The 19,720-nt window shown below is 38.0% G+C and overlaps 1 protein-coding gene across 11 annotated transcripts in view; it reads right to left on the bottom strand.

Annotated features, from left to right (window-relative positions):
- ERC1 (ELKS/RAB6-interacting/CAST family member 1) overlaps positions 1-19,720 on the bottom strand; it is a 544,778-nt gene that overhangs the window by 124,324 nt on the left and 400,734 nt on the right. For all 11 annotated transcript variants that reach the window (XM_058559107.1, XM_058559106.1, XM_058559105.1 and 8 more), the window contains one exon: positions 6,515-6,659. In XM_058559107.1, the coding sequence (XP_058415090.1) occupies positions 6,515-6,659 (145 nt within the window). The remainder of the gene's footprint in view (positions 1-6,514; positions 6,660-19,720) is intronic.

The raw sequence follows: 19,720 nt of genomic DNA, 5'->3' as shown, positions 1-19,720 counted from the left end.
AAACTAGAAGCTTTAAATTAAAACAACATTGGTGCCATATCCTCTTTCCAAAAGGCCTCTCCCTTGTCCAAAAGTTAGTACATACACTTAGAGAAATTAAAGAATCAAAATGTCTTTGGCACGACCTGTTCCTTCTTGCTCACAGCATCCCAGACACCTTTTGAGAGGGCAAGAATATGAAACTTTACATGGAAGGGAGACAGAAAAACACTGTTAGGAAGGACCCCCAAGAACCACATTATCTTTCTCCGTACAAAGATTGCATCACTACGGAATATTCAGGGCATATATTTAGTTGTAAAGATATCAGGAATCTTTTAGCCACTCCTTTCTAAGGTTATAAGTTCATGGATTACTTAATATCCTTAACTTTCACCTAATAAAAACATATCATCTTGAGAGCTAAGTAATCAAAAGCCACTGTGAATGAGATACAGTACTCTTGGCTGCTAGACATTTTATTCTATTTGGTGTCTTAAGGTGGAGGGACCATAAACTACTTAAATCATATGTCTATATATTCAGGCCTAACTACTTAAGAGAACTCACATTACTAAATATATATACTTACAAACTAGTGAATGAATGCCTTTCCTCAACAATACCCTTCTATTCCATATTATCAGCTTTCCCCCACTGCTTTATTGAGGTAAAACTGACAAATATAAATTGTATATATTTAAGGTGTATGATGTGATATTTTGATATATGTATATATTGTGAAATGATTACTACAATGAAGCTAATTGATGTTTTCATCACCTCACATAATTACCATTTTTGTGTGTGTGGTGAGAACACATAAGATCTACTCTCAGCAAATTTCAAATATACAATACAGTATTATTAACTATAGTCAGCATGCTGTACAATTCGATCTCCAGAAATTATTCATCTTACATAACTGAAACTTTATGGCCTCTAACTAACATCTTCCCATTTGCCCCACTGCCTAGTCCACGGCAACCACCACTCACATTATCAGCTTTGATAAGCCAAATTTCAGTTTTGAACTACTGGACAGATGTCTTTAATAATAAGCACATTCTTCTTGTTTTACTTAACAGGCATCCAAATACTGGATGATGTCCTCTTTCTGTTACAAATTATTTTAGGACACTGGAAAAGTTTTCTTTTACTTGTAAATAAGCAATGGGTTGTTTTTTCTGGTTATTTATCTCTCCTATAGAAAAGGGACATCTTTTGGTATTTTCTTGGCAAATCAACCACATAAATAAATATAAAGTCTATTTCCAAGCAGTTTTTTTTTTTTTTTTTTTTTTTGTGAGGAGATCAGTCCTGTGCTAACATCTGCCAATCCTCCTCTCTTTTCCTTTTTTTTTTTTTTTTGCTGAGGAAGACTGGCCCCGGGCTAACATCTGTGCCCATCTTCCTCCACTTTATATGGGATGCCGCCACTGCATGGCTTGCCAAGCAGTGCGTCGGTGCGCGCCTGGGATCTGAACTGGCGAACCCTGGGCCGCCACAGCAGAGTGCACACACTTAACCACTTGCACCACTGGGCCAGCCCCCAAGCAGTTTTAATATGGGTCTACAAACAGAGAAAATATCTTGTCTAAATATTGATACTTGTTAATTTGAACATTAAATATTATGCCAAAATACTATCAACTGATGACTGATCCTCCAAAGTTGAAAAGAAGAAATTCTCTCACTTGAAAAATTTTACCAGTCTGATTACTTCAGGCAGAAGAGCAAAACCTAGGCAGGCAAAATGCACAGAAAATGTGACTGAGAACACACGAGACAATACTGGACGACAGGATTGTAGACACTGCAAATAGTACAGAAATGGCCAGTGAAGAGCATTAAAGATAAAGAAGAGGACTCAGATTTAAAAATTCAGCTTTCGGAGGAGTGAAGTCAAGATGGCGGCGTAAGCAGACTCTGAACTCACCTCCTCCCGTGGACACAGCCAATTTACAACTACTCGTGGAAAAATGACTCCTGAGAGAGAACTGAAAACTGGATAAGAGGAACTCTTGCAACAAAGGACAACCCTAATTGAGGTGGAAGAGGCAGAAACTCCCTTCTGGAGAGGAAAAACGCTGCCTTCACAAGCCGCCAGCTTCACAGCCGCCCGGGAGCAGCCCACAGGTACGCAGACCTCCCTGGAGGCATGGGGCCCTGAGCCGGGGAGCGCCCCCACTGTGGGCATTTGGTGGACCGAGCACAATCGAGATGAGTGGCATAATATCTGACTTCGCCTGCTACTAAAACATTGGGGAGTACCCCCAGAAAAGCTGGTTCACAAAGAAATTAAAACCGGCACTTAAAGGGCCCATGCACAAACTCACCCGTTTCAGAAAGCAACCGAAAATCACCAGAAAGAAAGGTGCATAGTGCTTTGGTGAAAAGACACTCACCTGATAGGCCCTGAGTGCATCTCCGTGAGAGGTGAGAACTCTCCAGGGACTGGGACATTGGCGGCGGCCATTACTGTGGCCTGGTGTGGGCGTGCTGACACAGACGCCATTGGAGTTCTCCCTGGGGCCTGCTAGCCCAGGGTCTGCCCCACTCACTAGAGCACTGATTTAATCCAGCTCAGCAAGGGCAGGCTGCCCACCCTAGAGACTGGCCCCACCCAACAACAAGCCCTGAGGCAACTTGTGGGCCTGCATAGATGGTGACTGGATTCTCTGCAGCCTGGCAACTGCGCCCACTTCAATGGGGCAGGGCGTGCACAAGGAGCGGGTGGAGAGTGTGGGGCACTGGTGGAGTGTGTGGGGCTCCCACTGTGGAGAGACTGGGTCCACTTCAGGAGCTCAGGGCGTGCACACGGGGCAGGACTGTGTTGACTGTGTGTGTGGGTCGGTGGGCGGCAGGGCCTGTCAGCTGCAGAAGACTTGTGTTTCTCAAAGACTCACATAGGGGGTTTGCCCCACTTTCCAAAGCCTGAAACAATTGGGTGCTCCCATGCCTGACGCCAGCCCCATGCAGCTGCAATCCTCAGAGAGCTGACAAGAGACCTAAGGCTGGAGGCTTATAGCAATTGTAAGCCCGTGAGCCTAACAACCTGCCACGCTGGGGGCCTACTCATTTAAAAGAAATACTGCAACACAAATGTGGTATTAGAACTTGCAGCCAACTGTGCTGGGGCTCCCCACACATGATAAAGAGACTGAAGGACCCACAACAACTACAAACAGTTGAGCATTACAACAGCTGACCAGGAGCATAACTCGGCCTACCTGGGGGCACACAGGGAGAGCAAACAGGCCACAACAGAAGGACACACGTAGCCCACATAGGGGTCACCCCTGGAACATGGAGAACTGAGGGAAGCACACTGCAGGACTCCTAAGGCATCACTTGTATAAGGTCACCTATCGAAGAGCAGGAGAAGTAGCTGACCTACCTAATACGTAGACACAAGCACAGGGAAAGAGGCAAAATAAGGAGGCAAAGGAATACATTCCAAGTAAGGGAACAGGACAAAACTCCATAAAAGGAACTAAGTGAAACAGAAATGAGCAACCCACCCGACAGAGAGTTCAAACTAAGAGTGTTAAGGATGCTCACTGATGTGGGGAGAAGAATAGATGAACTCAGTGAGAATGCCAAACAAGAGAAACCCAAAGAGCCCCACACCAAGACACATCATAATCAAAATGTCCAGAATTAAAGATAAAGAGAGAATCCTAACAGCCGCAAGAGAAAGACAAGTAACATACAAAGGAAGCCCTATAAGGCTATCAGCTGACTTCTCAGCAGAAACCTTACAGGCTAGAAGAGAGTGGCATGATACATTTAAAGTGAGTGGCATGATACATTTAAAGTGAAAGGAAAAAACTTACAGCCAAGAATACTCTACCCAGCAAGGTTATCATTCAAAATGCAAGGAGAGATCAAAAATTTCCCAGACAAGCAAAAATTAAAGGAGTTTGTCAACAAGAAACCAGTGCTACAAGAAATGTTAAAGGGCCTGATTTAAGGGGAAAAGAGAAGACCACAAATAGGAAAAATTATCTGTTTCCATGATAAGAGGCTAATGGATACAAATGCACAAAAAAGAGATTAGATATGTATCAAAAACATAAAATGAGGGACGAGGGGAGTTAAAGAGTAGAGCTTTCAGACAGAGGTCAAACTAAAGAGACCGTCAATTCTGTATAGAAGGAGAAAGGAACAGAGAAGGACTACTAAAACACTGAGGAAAAAAAAAGTCAAAAAATGGCAGTAAGTACATACTTATCAATAGCTACTTTAAACGTCAATGGAATAAATGCTCCAATTAAACGGCATAGGTGGCTGACTGGATAAAACAACAAGACCCATATATATGCTGCATACAAGAGACACACTTCAGACCTAAAGACACTCACTCACAAACTGAAAGTGAAGGGATGGAAAAAGATACTCCATGCAAATGGCAATGAAAAGAAAGCTGGGGTAGCAGTACTCATATCAGACAAAATAGACTTTAAAACAAAAACTGTAAAAAGAGACAAAGAAGGGCATTACATAATGATCAAGGGAACGATCCAACAAGAGGATATAACACTTGTAAATATCTACGCACCCAATGTAGGTGCACCTAAACATATAAAGCAATTATCAACAGACATAAAAAGAGAAATAGACAGTAACACAATAATAGTAGGGGATTTTAACACTCCACTTACACCAACGGATAGATCATCCAAACAGAAGATCAATAAGGAAACACTGGCCTTAAATGACACACTAGAACAGATGGACCTAGTAGATATATACAGAGTGTTCCATCCAAAAACCAAAGAATACACGTTCTTTTCCAATGCACATGGAACATTCTCCAGGACTGATGACATATTAGGCCACAAAACAAGCCTCCATAAATTTAAGAAGACTGAAATAATACCAAGCATCTTTTCTGAAAGACAACCTAACAACTGGGAGAAGATATTTGCAAACCATACATCTCAAAAGGGGTTAATCTCCAAAATATATAAAGAACTCATGCATCTCAACAACAACAAAACTACCAAACCAATTAAAAAATGGGCAAAAGACCTGAACAGACATTTCTCCAAAGAAGATATACAGATGGCCAACAGACACATGAAAAGATGTTCAAAATCATTAACTGTCAGGGAAATGCAAATCAAAACTACGATGAGATCTCACCTCATGCCCGTCAGAATGGCTATAATTAACAAGACAGGAAACAACACGTGTTGGAGAGGGTGTGGAGAGAAGGGAACTCTCATACGCTGCTGGTGGGAGTGCAAACTGGTGCAGCCACTATGGAAAACAGTATGGAGATTCCTCAAAAAATCAAGGATAGAACTACCATATGATCCAGCTATTCCACTGTTGGGTATTTATCCAAAGAACTTGAAAACACCAATGCGCAAAGATACATGCACCCCGTGTTCACTGCAGCGCCATTCACAATAGCCAAGACTTGGAAGCAACCTAAGTGCCCATCAACGGATGAATGGATAAAGAAGATGTGGTATATATACACAATGGAATACTACTCAGCCATAAGAAAGGATGAAATCCAGCCATTTGTGACAACATGGATAGACATTGAGGGTATTATGCAAAGTGAAATAAGTCAGAGGGAGAAGGTCAAATACCGTATGATTTCCTTCATTAAGCAGTAGATAATAACAATAATAAACAAACACATAGAGACAGAGATTGGATTGGTGGTTACCATGGGCGATGGGGGGAGGGAGGAGGGCGAAAGGGATAATTCGGCACGTGTGTGGTGATGGGTTGTAACTGGTATTTGAGTGGTGAACATGATGTAATCTATGCAGAAATAGAAGTATAACAATGTACACCTGAAATTTATACAATGTTATAAGCCAATGTTACTGCAATAAACAAAACAAACAAACAAACAAAATTCAGCTTTCTCCTTAGTTTCAAAGGGAAATATTTTCCCCCAGTTTTTAAATTGTGGTAAAATATACATAACATAAAATTTATCATTTTAACCATTTTCAAGTGTATAGTTCTGTCCATTAAGTACATTTACATTGTTGTGCAACCATCATCAAAAGGGAAACTTTTAGCTTTTCTTTTCAAAGATGACAGTCCTTACATAAATTTTAAGTATTAAATCTGGGGACGGTTTAGGTTGGAAAAGAAAAGGGCAATATTTGCTCTTAACTTCAAGCTTACCTAGCCCTGAATAACTAGAAATTGTTTAAATAAAAATATACTTAGTGCCTTCTGTAGTAGGAATCTGACTGGATGTCAAAAAAGAGCCTTTTTTTAATTTCAAATGGGCAGAATTTCACTAACTTCACCTAGCCATTGCACACAGTTAAAAAACATTTTCATAGAAAACTTCTGACATCTTCTAAACCAGTCCTTTCACCAACGATACTCTACATTTCCTAGACATAGCCAGAGATTTGTGAAGAAGATCAAAGTCTCTGCTTATGAAATTAACTAGATACAAAGATCAGATGAGACCTTAAAATACAAGCTGGCAAAGACATGAGTTCCACTGCCCCTCCTCCACTGGACCCTCCCTGGCATTTAATTCTACCTGCTGCTTGAGCTGCTGTACCAGGCGATCCTTCTCCCGCTTCAGAGCAGCCACCTCCTCTTGGGTCTTTTTCTTAGAGGATGAAAGCTCCAAAAGAGCTATATTGGCATCTTTTTCACTAATGGCAGCCAGAAGAGCTTCTTGCCTGCAAAAGAAAGAAAACGCCAAGACTTTCATTTAACCCTCACTACAGTCCTTTGCAGTTACTATTATTATTACCCCCATTTTATGGGTGATTAAACTAGGGCTTAGAGAGCTTGTATAGCTTGCCCAAGATCACACTTGAAGTAAATGGTGCAGCCAGGAATCCCACTCAGGTTTTTCTGACTCTAAATGTCTTTATTATGTTGTTATACTGACATCTTAATAAAGAGTTCCTAGATGTAAACTTTAAAAGTAAAAAAAGTTAATGACTTGTTTTTAAGTAAGAATAATCCTGTCACCTATACACTTTTCCCATTTAACTCATTCTTTGGATAAGTATTCTATAGCTTCCCAGCAAATTGAGGCATTACTGAAACTGAAAACACTTTTTTATGCATAGGGTGTGTAACAAATTGTAAATGTTAGTAAATAAGATTTAGAAAAATCAGCCAGCCATCTGTTCCTGGGGCTTTCTGAATACCTATAACTCTTTTTATCTCATCAATGCAAATAAGTTTCCAGTCGTGGCTTTATTTGGCAATAAGCTGTACAATCTGACACAATAACTTAAACTTTACAGATTCCTTGTGATTTAGCTAACTACTTTTTGGTTCATATCCAGAAGGAAAAGAAGATGAAATTTAGTAGGGAGTGAACATGAGAAAATAACAAAATAATCAGAATGAAGTTGGTGAAGAATTAGTCTACAGTCCAAAATGCATTCCTCAATAGATCATCTTCTATGTAAGTCATCCATAAGAAGACAGATTTGATTTACAGGAATTATATAAGTGGCCTGAGCGTTTGATCTGAGGAAATGCTGAATCTGAGAATGCACTGCCCAAGTTTAACCTTGCTTCTGACTTTTGTTAAGATAATTATGCCTCAATAGCAGTCATAAGGAAGAGTTTTGGTTTAGCCACAAACTAGAAGACTATCTCTTAAATTTTCTGAGAAGGATATTCTGTATTCTGGATGGGTAGATCTGGGGAACTCCAAACAAGCGGTACTAACAAATAGCGATTATAGATCAGTTTACATCATGGAAATGAAGATCTGTTTCACCAGTCTTTGCTGTTGGAAGGGAAGAAGATTCTCAGTGACTCCAGTATAACTTGCCACTATCCTCACACTCTATATAATTCTAAGAAACGGCAGATGGCTTATCCCATGAAGCTCTAGTAAACACCAAAGGGATAGCGATAGTCTAAATATATCCACTGACCACTTGAAAAAAATGTTAAGTGGTGAAATGAGCTTAAAGGTGAAGGAGTTCAAGATGGTCTCACTATGCACAGTTTCCTGTTGATTGCTGTCATCTGTTCCCTTTTGGGAAGCTCGAAGACTGACAAAGCTGGAATGAGAAATGCGCTTTCTCAACAAGGGTGCTGCATTTCTGTGCACCAATAGTCAGAATTACACACTTAGCAGCAGGCAAATAACAGAAGATGAATGAAAGATAAATTACTCTATTCAGTTAGACCGAGTCATGAGCACCTTCGCTGAATACAAGATACAAAGGTACTGGGATCTGAGTTCCATTCTGTGCTTAAGGAAAGCACCATCATATGAAATAGTAGTAAAAATTATTCTATATTGTTGAAGCATCTTGACTGAATTCCAAATTCTTTTATAAATGATATGCTTGGCTAGTTAGCATGGCACAGTTAATCTATGGGTAAAATGTCACATTCCCAAACTGCAATAGGATATAACAGGTGACAATTCACATTCTAAATTTTAAAATAAAGAATGTGGCACTGGAGGCTGAGCCATTGGAATAATGCCTTTTAAATAAGATATAATTTGAAGTTTTTTCTTTTTATATACAATTCAAATAGAAATTTTATTATGTCATTGATGCTATTTATTTTTTATTGAGCATTGCTAATATACTATGAACTACACAGAATCAAACTTTCTCTCTCATACCCATGGATCTCACCTTCTAAAAATTCCCTAACAGATTAACATACCATTGTCCTTTCCATTTTAAAAGTATACTCTTGACATTGATTTCTTCATGTGTCTGTGCTTAAAAAGGGCAATTCATAGTCAAGAGAATAAAATGTTTTGATTATACATTGTACATGTAATCATATAAACTCTCAGTATCTTTTATGGGTATATTAGCTTTTAAGTTCTTCTTTTGTTTTTGGAAAGTGACAGAGATAGTATTAATATCTTGTCTATAATTTTAGTACATTTGAAACGGACACTTATAGGGAAGAACAACCTCTTGAAAAAAATTTGGAGGAATAGTAAAGGTGATAAATAGTAACAGCCATCTAACTTTTTGAGAATAAAAAAAATTATTCTTCCCTTAATATATCTGATAGAAAAGACCATATGGTGTAGTTGAACTTACGTGGTTAAGTTTTACAGAGAGCACTCAAAAGTATCTAAACTACAAAATTTTGTTAAAGGCACCCTGCTTTTCAGTGGGAATGGGATTCAAAGTGAAAAAAAAAAAAGCAAACTACAAAAAGAATCTTATTGTAGTAGCCACCTACTCCTAATATAATTGCTTCTTTGAAAAAATATATTTTCTGATAAAAGTAACACGCATTCAGGGCCAGCCCGGTGGCACAGTGGTTAAGTTCGCACGCTCCACTTTGGTGGCCTGGGGTTTGCCAGTTTGGACCCTGGGCGCGGACATACTCACCGCTGATCAAGCCATACTGAGGCGGTGTCCCACATAGAAGAACTAGAAGGACCTATAACTAGGATATACAACTACGTACTGGGGGCTTTAGGGAGAAAAAAGAACAAAAAAAAAAAAAAAAGAGGAAGATGGGCAATAGATGTTCGCTCAGGGCCAATGTTACTCAAAAAAAAAAAAAAAAAAAAGTAACATGCATTCATTGAAGAAAAACTGGAAGATACAGGAAGAAGAAAATAAAAATACCAGAAATAGTTCTTTTTCAATCAGAGTCAATTGCTTGAGATCTGGAAGTCACCTATTCCTATTCTAATATGGCTATTTTAAAGAAAAATGAAGCTTGATGGGGATTAATAATTGACTTAAAGAGCTTTACTAACTAAAGGCTATCCACAGAAAAGGAGGACTTGCTGGTGGAGCAAGCTCTGACTTCATTTCCCATGAGCCCCTAGGGAGTAATACAAGCACATAAAATATGAAAGGTAATATATGTATGCCACAAGCCCAGGGCAATATAAGAACTGCAACGCTCTTCCTGCCAAATTACTCCTTGTTCTGTTAGTGTCTTTTCCTCAGTAAAAAAGAAAAAAAAATTGAAAATGTGGACACACAACGTTTCAAAGTGATTAGCAACCCCCTACTGCATGATTAACATGCCATATTACTTGCATAATGAGTACTAGTAGCAGAAATCCAACTTTTAAGTCATTCAAGTGGTCTATTCACTCCCTCCCTGGTGCTTTAAACTACCAGAAGAGTTGAACCTGCCCTTTGACCTGCAAATTCTAATAGAATCAAGATGTCTCTAAAGTACTCTGCTGTGGAATTTGAGCTAAAGAAATAGTAAGACCACCCCCTATCCCCTTACCCCTTCTGAGTAAATTTCAGAGAAAAGAGGCAAACATCCAAGGCAAAAGGAGCTCAAAATCTTTCTGATAATTCCTGAATCCTTGAGAATAATACAACATTAGCCTTCTATCACTAGTAAATGAGATACATAATCAGTGTTGGAATGATGGTAGTTAACAAATTAAGAGTGAGTCTTAAATATGTGTGTGTGTTTAATAGAAATGCAGGACAGAAAAGGAGTATGAATGAAGGGGTGTTACCAACGTTTATATTCCCCTCTTCCTCAACTGGATATTTCAAATTGAATGATTAAATAATCATGTTTCATAAATTCCATAATCCTGAAAACATCAGGAAAGAGATCAGATGAAAACAAGAATGAGATCAGTAGCTTTGGACGTATTATTGTCATGGACATGTAGTCACAGTTAAATGACTCCAATTTTAAGATAAATGTGAAACCTAGATTCTCTTATAAATGCCTCCTTGATTCTGATGCCTCCTTTACTTGTTATTTAACGAATCAACTACCCAGAGTGAGTAGTAAACTACTAGGCCATCTCTTCCACTCTTTCATCTCATTTCCTGAAGAAATCCTTTCAATCATTATTTTCTCCAACTTCTCTCACAGAGGTCTCAGAGAGTATGGCAGATACACTACCTTAATTAAGCTCAGTGAAAACCAGTCTGGAGTTGAGGCTCTGTGGGTAAGCCTGACTCAAATGCCTGATCTTTCAAACTTTGGTCCCTGAACGTATATTATCTCCTCTTGAGGTCACCTTTATTTAGATACCCAGAAATATTTTTAATGTAAAATGTCAACACTACATAAAGTTTTCCAACCACCATAACAGATTTCCCTTTCAATGTTAATTAAATCACCATATTCCTTGGTCCATATGCTTACAACATTTAAATAATTGATTTCTTCTTTGCTCTCCATAACCAACATTCAAGTTTTGTTGGTTCATCCTTTCTAATAGTTTTTAACGAACTCACTGCTTTGTATCTGCATGTTCACTATCAGAGTCACTACCAGCCTTTTATCATGGCCTGTATTATTCTTAAAACCCCTTCTCTGATTTCCCCATCATTCGATACTGTCCTACTCTTCTAACGTCATTTTATCAGGTTTCTTACCACATCAAATGCTTTGGCCAAATATTTGACCAGCTACCATTTTCAACCTATTTCTTCCTCACTGTTCTCCAAAGACCATGTGTCACCGAGTTACTACTTGTTTTCACTTAGGTTTATGCTATGCTCTCTACCTGAAATGGCTGTAGCTTTCTCTCCTTCAAAATCTGGTTCCTCATCTGACTGCTCATTTCTCTCTATTCATCATTTCCTTTCAGCACTTTCACAGTTTAGATTATATTAACAGGCCTTTGCTCTGTAAATGTCCTTCAATTAATTCTTCTACATGTGCAGGGTCTGCTTCCCCAACTATATACTATATTTATGGCTTATGTCTTCAAAAATTTCTTTTACTATTTCTATGACTTTATTGGTCTTTTAATTTATTAGCTTACTAATTTTTAAAATTTTTTAATTGTGGTATCATACACATAACATAAAATTTACCATCTTAACCATTTTTAAGTGTACAGGTCAGTAGTGTTAAGTACATTCAGACTGTTATGCAACCAATCTCCAGAACTCTTTTTATCTTGCAAAACTTAAACTGTACCTATTAAACAATTCCCCATTCTCCCCTCCCTCCAGCCCCTGGCAACCACCATTTACTTTCCATCTCCATGAATCTGACTACTCTAGGTATCTCATATAAAGGAAATCATACAGTATTTTTCTTTCTGTGACTGGCTTATGCCACTTAACATAATGTCCTCAAGGTTCAGCCTTGTGGTGGCATGTGTCAGAATTTCCCTCTTTTTCAAAAGCTGAATAATATTCTACTGTATGTATACACCACACTTTGTTTATCCATTCATCAGTCAATGGACATTTGGGTTGGTCTACCTTTTGGCTATTGTGAATAATGCTCCTATCTTTAATTTTTTAAATATGTTATTTTCCTTCTAGTGTCTTGGCTCATGGCTTTGAACACCAGAAGCTTGCAAATATTATTAATTTTTTGCATTGCATGTGCCTAAATGGCTTACAATTTTTTTTCCTTTTATTTGGGCAGCAGTTACTCTCCATACTCTGCATACCCTGACATTATTTGCCAGTCTTCCTCTTTTGTCTAAAGCCTTCGCTTAGAAATAACTGGAATACAAAATCCATGAAAGCAGGATCTTTGTCTGTTTTGTTCACTAATGTATCCCAAGTGCCAAGAATAGTTCCTGGCATGGAGCAGGCTCTTCATAAATGTATCTTGAACCAATAGCTCCTTCAATTATAACTCCATTTCTATTTGTTGTGGTGGTTTCCCAACTGTTCCAATGTTTTCACTTATTTTGAAGCTGTGTTTCACCATATTTTTAAGGCTTTTTTTTCAGTCCAAAAGCACGGAAGGCAAGCAAGCAGAGAGTTCGAGTTGAGAATACCAAATTTTGAAAACATGAAAGAAACCAAGACTAGAAAGAGACCACAAGCTCTGGCCAATATACATTTCATTTAAGAAAGAGTTTTGTTTTTCTCTACCTAAATGGATGACAACTAGAGTAGTAGGTTCAATTCTGGATGCCATAATTTAAGAGGCAATGTAAAAGTAGAGGGTATCCAAAGGAAGGTGAGAGGAAGGGGTTATAAAAGGGCATGTTAATCCAAAAGGATTTACCCATACAGCATGATAATTATCAAAATAGCAGGAACAGGAGCCAGCCCTGATGGCCCAGCGGTTAAAGTTCGGGGCTCTCACCGCTTCAGTGGCCCGGGTTTGTTTCCCAGTCATGGAACCACACCAGCCGTTTGTCAGTTGCCATGCTATGGCGGCAGCTCACATAGAAGAACTAGAAGGACTTACAACTAGGATATACAACCATGTACTGGGGCTTTAGGGAGGAAAAAAAAAAAAAGAGGAAAACTGGCAACAGATGTTAGCTCAGGGCAAATCCTTCTCTGGAAGAAAAAAAAAAATAGCAGGAACAGGAATAGCAGAAATAAGATATTTAATCTGTTTCTCTACAGGGTACAAATGACACTAAAGGGAGGAAAGTCATAAAGATAACATTTCAGTTTATAAAATGGACATATTAACTCCTGTTAATAAATAGAATTGGGAGATCTAAAAAAAGATAGAGGTTCCCATGACTAGATGTTTAAAGAGATTATCAGAGATACTGTATAAGTGATTTTGGTCTGAGTGGAGAGTCTGTCCTTCTTAACTGTAAGATTTCACTATAACTAATGAGATGAGATAGTAAATGATAGGTACCAATAAACCATCTGGGCAGTAAATGCTGAAGTAATACGGTAGTCAAGAAATTACCTTCAACCAAGGACATGGGAATTGAGATGGGCCTTATTTTGACAAATAAGAAAGACAGAGAAAGTGGCAAGTGTAAAAAAGTGTCCTCATATGGGAGGACACACTGCAGAACTAGATTAGAGGGTTTCTATAGGGAAAGGAACCAGTGAGAGAGAAGCTGAAAAGGTAGCTTTGAATCAGAGTACAGATGATCTGGAATGGCAGTAAGGAATAAACATAGATTGTGAAATCCTTGAGAGTTCTAACCAGAACCTGCCAGGCAGAGGGTACTCAAAATGCTAAATAAGGAATGATTTGATTTTGAATATATTACAGGAGCATCAAAAGTTCCAGAAAAGTAAACCAAGGTTTTAGAAAGACTAACTTGGAGACAAAGAGGAAAGATTAGAGAATTCTGGAAACAGAAAGGTCAGCATGCTACTGTTAGAGATGTATTATGAGTAGAATTCTTATATTACAAAAATTATTTTTAAAGAACGAAGAATAAAATGCTGCTGTTTGACTCTTGGATTCAAGAGTCACAGGGAAGACTATGATAAATTGCTATACTATTCAATGAATAGGAAATATTTAAGTATCACATTTATGTTTTGCTGCTGGAAAGTAACTTTCAAATGTCACCAAATATAGACTATTTTAGGGCATTTAATCCAATAGTGCATGCTGGGGTCCTGCCTAGTGTAACCTTGCAGCGCAGTGGCAAGGCCTTTGCACGGCACAAGTTTGAATCCTCTTGTTCACTGCTTATCTCATGTCTCCTGAAACAAGGGAAAGAAATTGATCTATATTAAGAAATACACTGACATGAGGATGTGTAGAGAAGTTATCCCAATATGGCCTGACTTTTATTTTTCAGAAGTCCCTGAAAACAATCAAAATCCACATAATAAAGGCAGAAACTGCTGATAGTTATAGCTCAGTAAATGAGGTTGACTGAACAAAATTTTGTGTGGAAAACCTGTGTTCAGTTTTTCTCCTCACTTTTTCTGAAAAATGAGCATTCCAACCCACTACAGATTATGACAAGTTTGGAAAACTTAGTTTTACTGTGTAAAACTTCTTTTACAAAGCTTCTGTCTGCTTCTCAGACTGGCAAAAACTTGATGTCTGTACCTCCATTAGTTAGAAAAAACAAAAGCTTGTATTTTTTTCATTTGTTTAAAATATATAAAAATTAATTGTAATCTAATCCACAAAGAGATAAAAAGTAGATGAGTGGTTGCCAGGGACTGAGGGTGGGAGCTGCAGAATGACTGGAAAGGAACACAAGAGAACTTTTTGGAAATGTATTATAGCTTGACTATGGTGGCAGTTACACAGTATATGCATTTGTTAAATCTAACCATACTGTACACTTAAAAGGTATGCGTTTTATTATATGTACATTATAACTCAATAAAGTGATTTTTAAAATCAAGAAAATTGTCTGAATGAGCAATGTCATACCACAAACATTACAATAAGCACAATGTATTTTTTTATTGTGGTAAAATATACATACGATAAAATTTACCATTTTAACCATTTTTAAGTGTATAGTTTTGTGGCATTAAGTATATTTACAATGTTGTGCAATCATCATCATGATCCTTCTCCAGAACCTTTTCATCTTCTCCAACTAAAACTCTGTAACCATTAAACACTAACTCCCCATTTCCTCCTTGCCCCTGCCCCTGGCAACCACCATTCTACTTCTTGTCTCTATGAATTTAACTACTCTAGGTACCTCATAAATGGAACTATATAGTCTTTGTCCTTTTGTGTCTGACTTAGTTCATTTAGCATAATGTCTTTAAGCACACTGTAAATTTATGCTTCCAAATTTAAGTGACCTTGAAGATAAAAAATACACTGTATTTTTCCCAAGTCTTTTTTCTAACTCTTTTTCTTTACCACCATTCTCCAAAAAAGAAAAATAGATCTCTAAAAATTTATGCCTCTTATTCAGTCATTGTAGGACTAGGAAGGTGATGGTGGGAAGAGCCATGATCAGATGGACTGAGCAGATGAGGAAAGGTCTGAGGTAGAAGCACTGACCAGACTTGGTGAATGATGGTAGCCTCTTTGGGGTCCTGAGGCTCCTCTTTATTAAGTCTAGTGCAAAAGTACAATATACAAGCATGGCTTCAGTGCTGCTAGACTGGATATAACTTAGAATTTCTGTGAATGACTTGTTTTTTGTTGCTTAATGTTGAAAACGTCATTTATAGCGATATTGAAAATCTGTTCAAGAAACTGGAGGTGATATTTATAGGAGTTCCAATATTTGGTTAAACTTGAAATAAATATTCAATTGTACAAAAGCCTGTCCACTCTTTCATAGAGCTGTAAGACAATGACATCTGAAGAAGTACTAGCAACAGAATAAAGCAATTTGGAGATAAAAGGTCTAAAATAAAGAATGAACCTCAGAAAAAATAGAATAGCTTTAAGAAGCACTGGAATCCAGCACCTCTTCTATGAATATTTGTCTTGACATGAGTACAGCCATGTTTGGCCGCTCCATTGACCTATAGCCACCAGCACACAAAGAAATATAAAGCGGCTTTCTGTGTGGTGGGAACTGGTCTTTTCCCAGGAACTGGCCTTTCTCCCGTGGAGAGAGTTGCAAGTTGTAACATTTCAAGGCTCTTGGAGCATCGTAGCACGGGATGGACTGGCCATCTGTGCCGGGCTAGGTCGATAACCAGAGAGAACAATGCACGTACACAATTACTGGGCTGGGACGATAGCCAGGGGGCTCAGTGCACGTACGCCACCGATAACCATTTGTGCATGGAAACACTAAATGCTTGCTCTGCAAACTCTGTAATTGCTTACTCTGAAAATTACTGATAGTATAAAAAATGCTGGAAACTGAGCCCTAGTGAGAGTTCCACCTGTGGAAGGGACGCCTACAGGACGTGTGATCTTTGCCCAGCTGTGTCGATTGACAGGACTCTCCCGGCAGTGGGGCGTGGATGTTGTGAGTAATTGATTTATTATGAAGTAATTGATCTGATGTGTTCTCTTTTCGGTCAACCTGGTGTTTCTCTTTCTGGTTGATTTGTGTCATTTCCCTTCAGTCGATCTGGTGTTTCCCTTTCCGATCAATCTGATGTTCTTCCCTCTTATTATATGACCTATTCGAATCTGCTGCTATCTCAGCCGATATGGATGTTTTCCCTTTCCAGTGGAGCTGGTGTTTTTCCCTTTTATTATTTGACCTATTTGGATCTGTTTGCGGACTATCGCCTTTACTATCCTCTATATAATAAAATATACCTTCGGTCCATTTGTTTGGAGTGGAAAGTTTCTTTTACGTCTCCGATCGAATCCTCGAACCTCTCATAACAATATTTTAAATAAAACTCAGCTTCCCTGACTCATTTAAACAAGGTCCCAATAAACTCTGGAAATTCTTCCTACTCTTTCTCCCCGCATATTTCATTCAGAGTCAGCTATTAGTTTCATCCCTTATTGTGTTGACTAGCTAACAATAAGAAAATGCTTTTCAAAAACTGCACCTTCAGCTTTTGTATGGATAGTCACAGTTTTATACATGATGCATTATGTGGTCCAGTATTCCAGAGTTTTGCTTTTCTGGAGGCATTTTCATAAAACCAATTTCATGAGAAATTTTTCATTCTATATTCATGACTGTGGAATGTGAATTCAAACTAGAGTTTTAGATCTATGTCTTGTTTACAGTACTGAAGATTAAGATGGCAGGAGGGATCTGGGTATTTAAGCACAGCAGAGAAGGTGAGGTTGGCATGCAAAACTCATTTTGCCAAAGCACAGATTTCCATAAATTCTTTATCAGCTTAATACAAATAGGCTTTTTTTTTTTTTCCTTCAGGCCAGAGATGAAATAGCATGACCTCAATTTGATGGCTGTATCTCTGAATACCTTCCACTCATCTTTTATGCCCATCTTTTCAAGTCTATGTTTACTCTCTCGATAAAGCCTTCTCAAGTTCTATTTCTGGCATCTTTCACTTGTCTTATCACAAAGAACTTTACTATCTATACCATATTGTTTTGGAAGAGGCATTGCTGGTAGGTTGAAGACAGCTTTTTAAAAGGAAATTTTACACATATTTAAATCTTGAGTACTCAAGTAGAGTGTAAGTTTCTTGAGTACACTGTATCCTCTACATATAAGCTCTTCCTATAGTAGGCACTCAGTAAATTAGAGTCAATTAATCATAAACTGAACTACTCCAGAACTAAACATCTTTCTTGGTCTACTGTCTCTAAACCAAAGTTAGGACAGCCCATTTACCTGAACACAAGAGAAAAGAAGATAAATGATTAATTGTCGCAGTATCCATTCTATATGCAACAAAGTAGACCTTCCAATAATTAAATAAATAAATTTTAATCAATGCTGACACAGTTATTTAATGACAGAAAGCAAATACCTTTTTGCATATGAACTCATCTAGAGTCACTGTTATGCTCATTCTTCTTTATGCTGACCTTTTAAAGATGAAACTTGCTTGAAGAAGTCCCAGTACATTAAAGGTCGTTAGAGCCCTACAGAAAACAGCATCCCTTTCTGACTCTATTAAGAAACATCTACAATAAAAACTGAATATGATCATAGAGGGAAAGCACAGTATGATTTCCAAGGAAGCAGACACTTGCATAAAGTCAACTCCCATAAGATTTCTGAATGCAAGCCTTTTCACTTAAGCTACTCTGCAATTTAACGTCTTAATGATTCTTCAGAGGGAAAAAAAATCTAATTTCTTTTAGTTTGTCAAAAAACACACAGGAAATTTATCCCATTCATATTCCATATTGTCTTAACAAACAGGAAAAGCATCTTTAAGAAAATGTATACAGTAGAATGTATACAGTAGAAAAAACAAGGGAGAAACATTTTAGTTACTCTAGACTTTATAGATATTGTAGTAATATACCACAGCAAAGTAAAAATGGATGGAACCTCACCAAGCAACATCAGAAGCTCTCAAAAATTATACTGGAAAGTCCCCAAAAGCCAGCTACTGAGAAAAGTAATTTAACAACTTTGCTAGTTCATTTTTTAGGTATTTTTATATGCTGAGCTATAGATCTAGAAGCATGAATTACTTTACTTACTTACTAGCCTATGACCTGACACTTAGAATCCTACTACCACAAACAAAACAAGATGTAAACACCAATTATCAAATATCTGAAGTGCCTACTATGTGCCAGGTTTTATGCTAAGTACTACTGATACACTGAAAAGATGACTTCATAGAACTGAGTCTACCACAGAAGCTAGACATGAAGCAAAATTATGTACATGACTAATAATTATAATGAACTTACATCTTCTCAAACACCACGTCTGACCGGGCAAGAGAAACAACAGAAAAAATAAACAAATGGGACTGCATCAAACTAAAAAGCTTCTGCACAGCAAAGGAAACCATCAACAAAACGAAAAGACAACCTAACAATTGGGAGAAGATAGTTGCAAACCATACTTCTGATAAGGGCTTAATCTCCAAAATATATAAAGAACTCATGCATCTTACCAACAAAAAAACTACCAACCCAATTAAAAAATGGGCAAAAGACCTGAACAGACATTTCTCCAAAGAAGATATACAGATGGCCAACAGACACATGAAGAGATGTTCAAAATCATTAACTATCAGGGAAATGCAAATCAAAACTACAATGAGATATCACCTGACGCCCGTCAGAATGGCTATGATTGACAAGACAGGAAACAACATGTGTTGGAGAGGATGTGGAGAGAAGGGAACTCTCGTACACTGCTGGTGGGAGTGCAAACTGGTGCAGCCACTATGGAAAACAGTATGGAGATTCCTCAAAAAATCAAGGATAGAACTACCATATGATCCAGCTATCGCACTGCTGGGTATTTATCCAAAGAACTTGAAAACACCAATTTGCAGAGGTACATGCACCCATGTGTTCATTGCAGCGTTATTCACAATAGCCAAGACTTGGAAGCAACCTAAGTGCCCATCAAGGGACGAATGGATAAAGAAGATGTGGTATATATACACAAGGAATACTACTCAGCCATAAGAACGATGAAATCCAGCCATTTGTGACATCATGGATGGACATTGAGTGTATAATGCAAAGTGAAATAAGTCAGAGGGAGAAGGTCAAATACCGTATGATTTCCTTCATTAAGTAGTAG

The sequence above is a fragment of the Diceros bicornis genome, chromosome 17 (assembly GCF_020826845.1).
Source record: "Diceros bicornis minor isolate mBicDic1 chromosome 17, mDicBic1.mat.cur, whole genome shotgun sequence".
Lineage (NCBI taxonomy): Eukaryota > Metazoa > Chordata > Mammalia > Perissodactyla > Rhinocerotidae > Diceros > Diceros bicornis.
The sequence above is the reverse complement of the archived record's forward strand: the minus strand, read 5'-3'. Positions and strand labels throughout refer to the sequence as shown.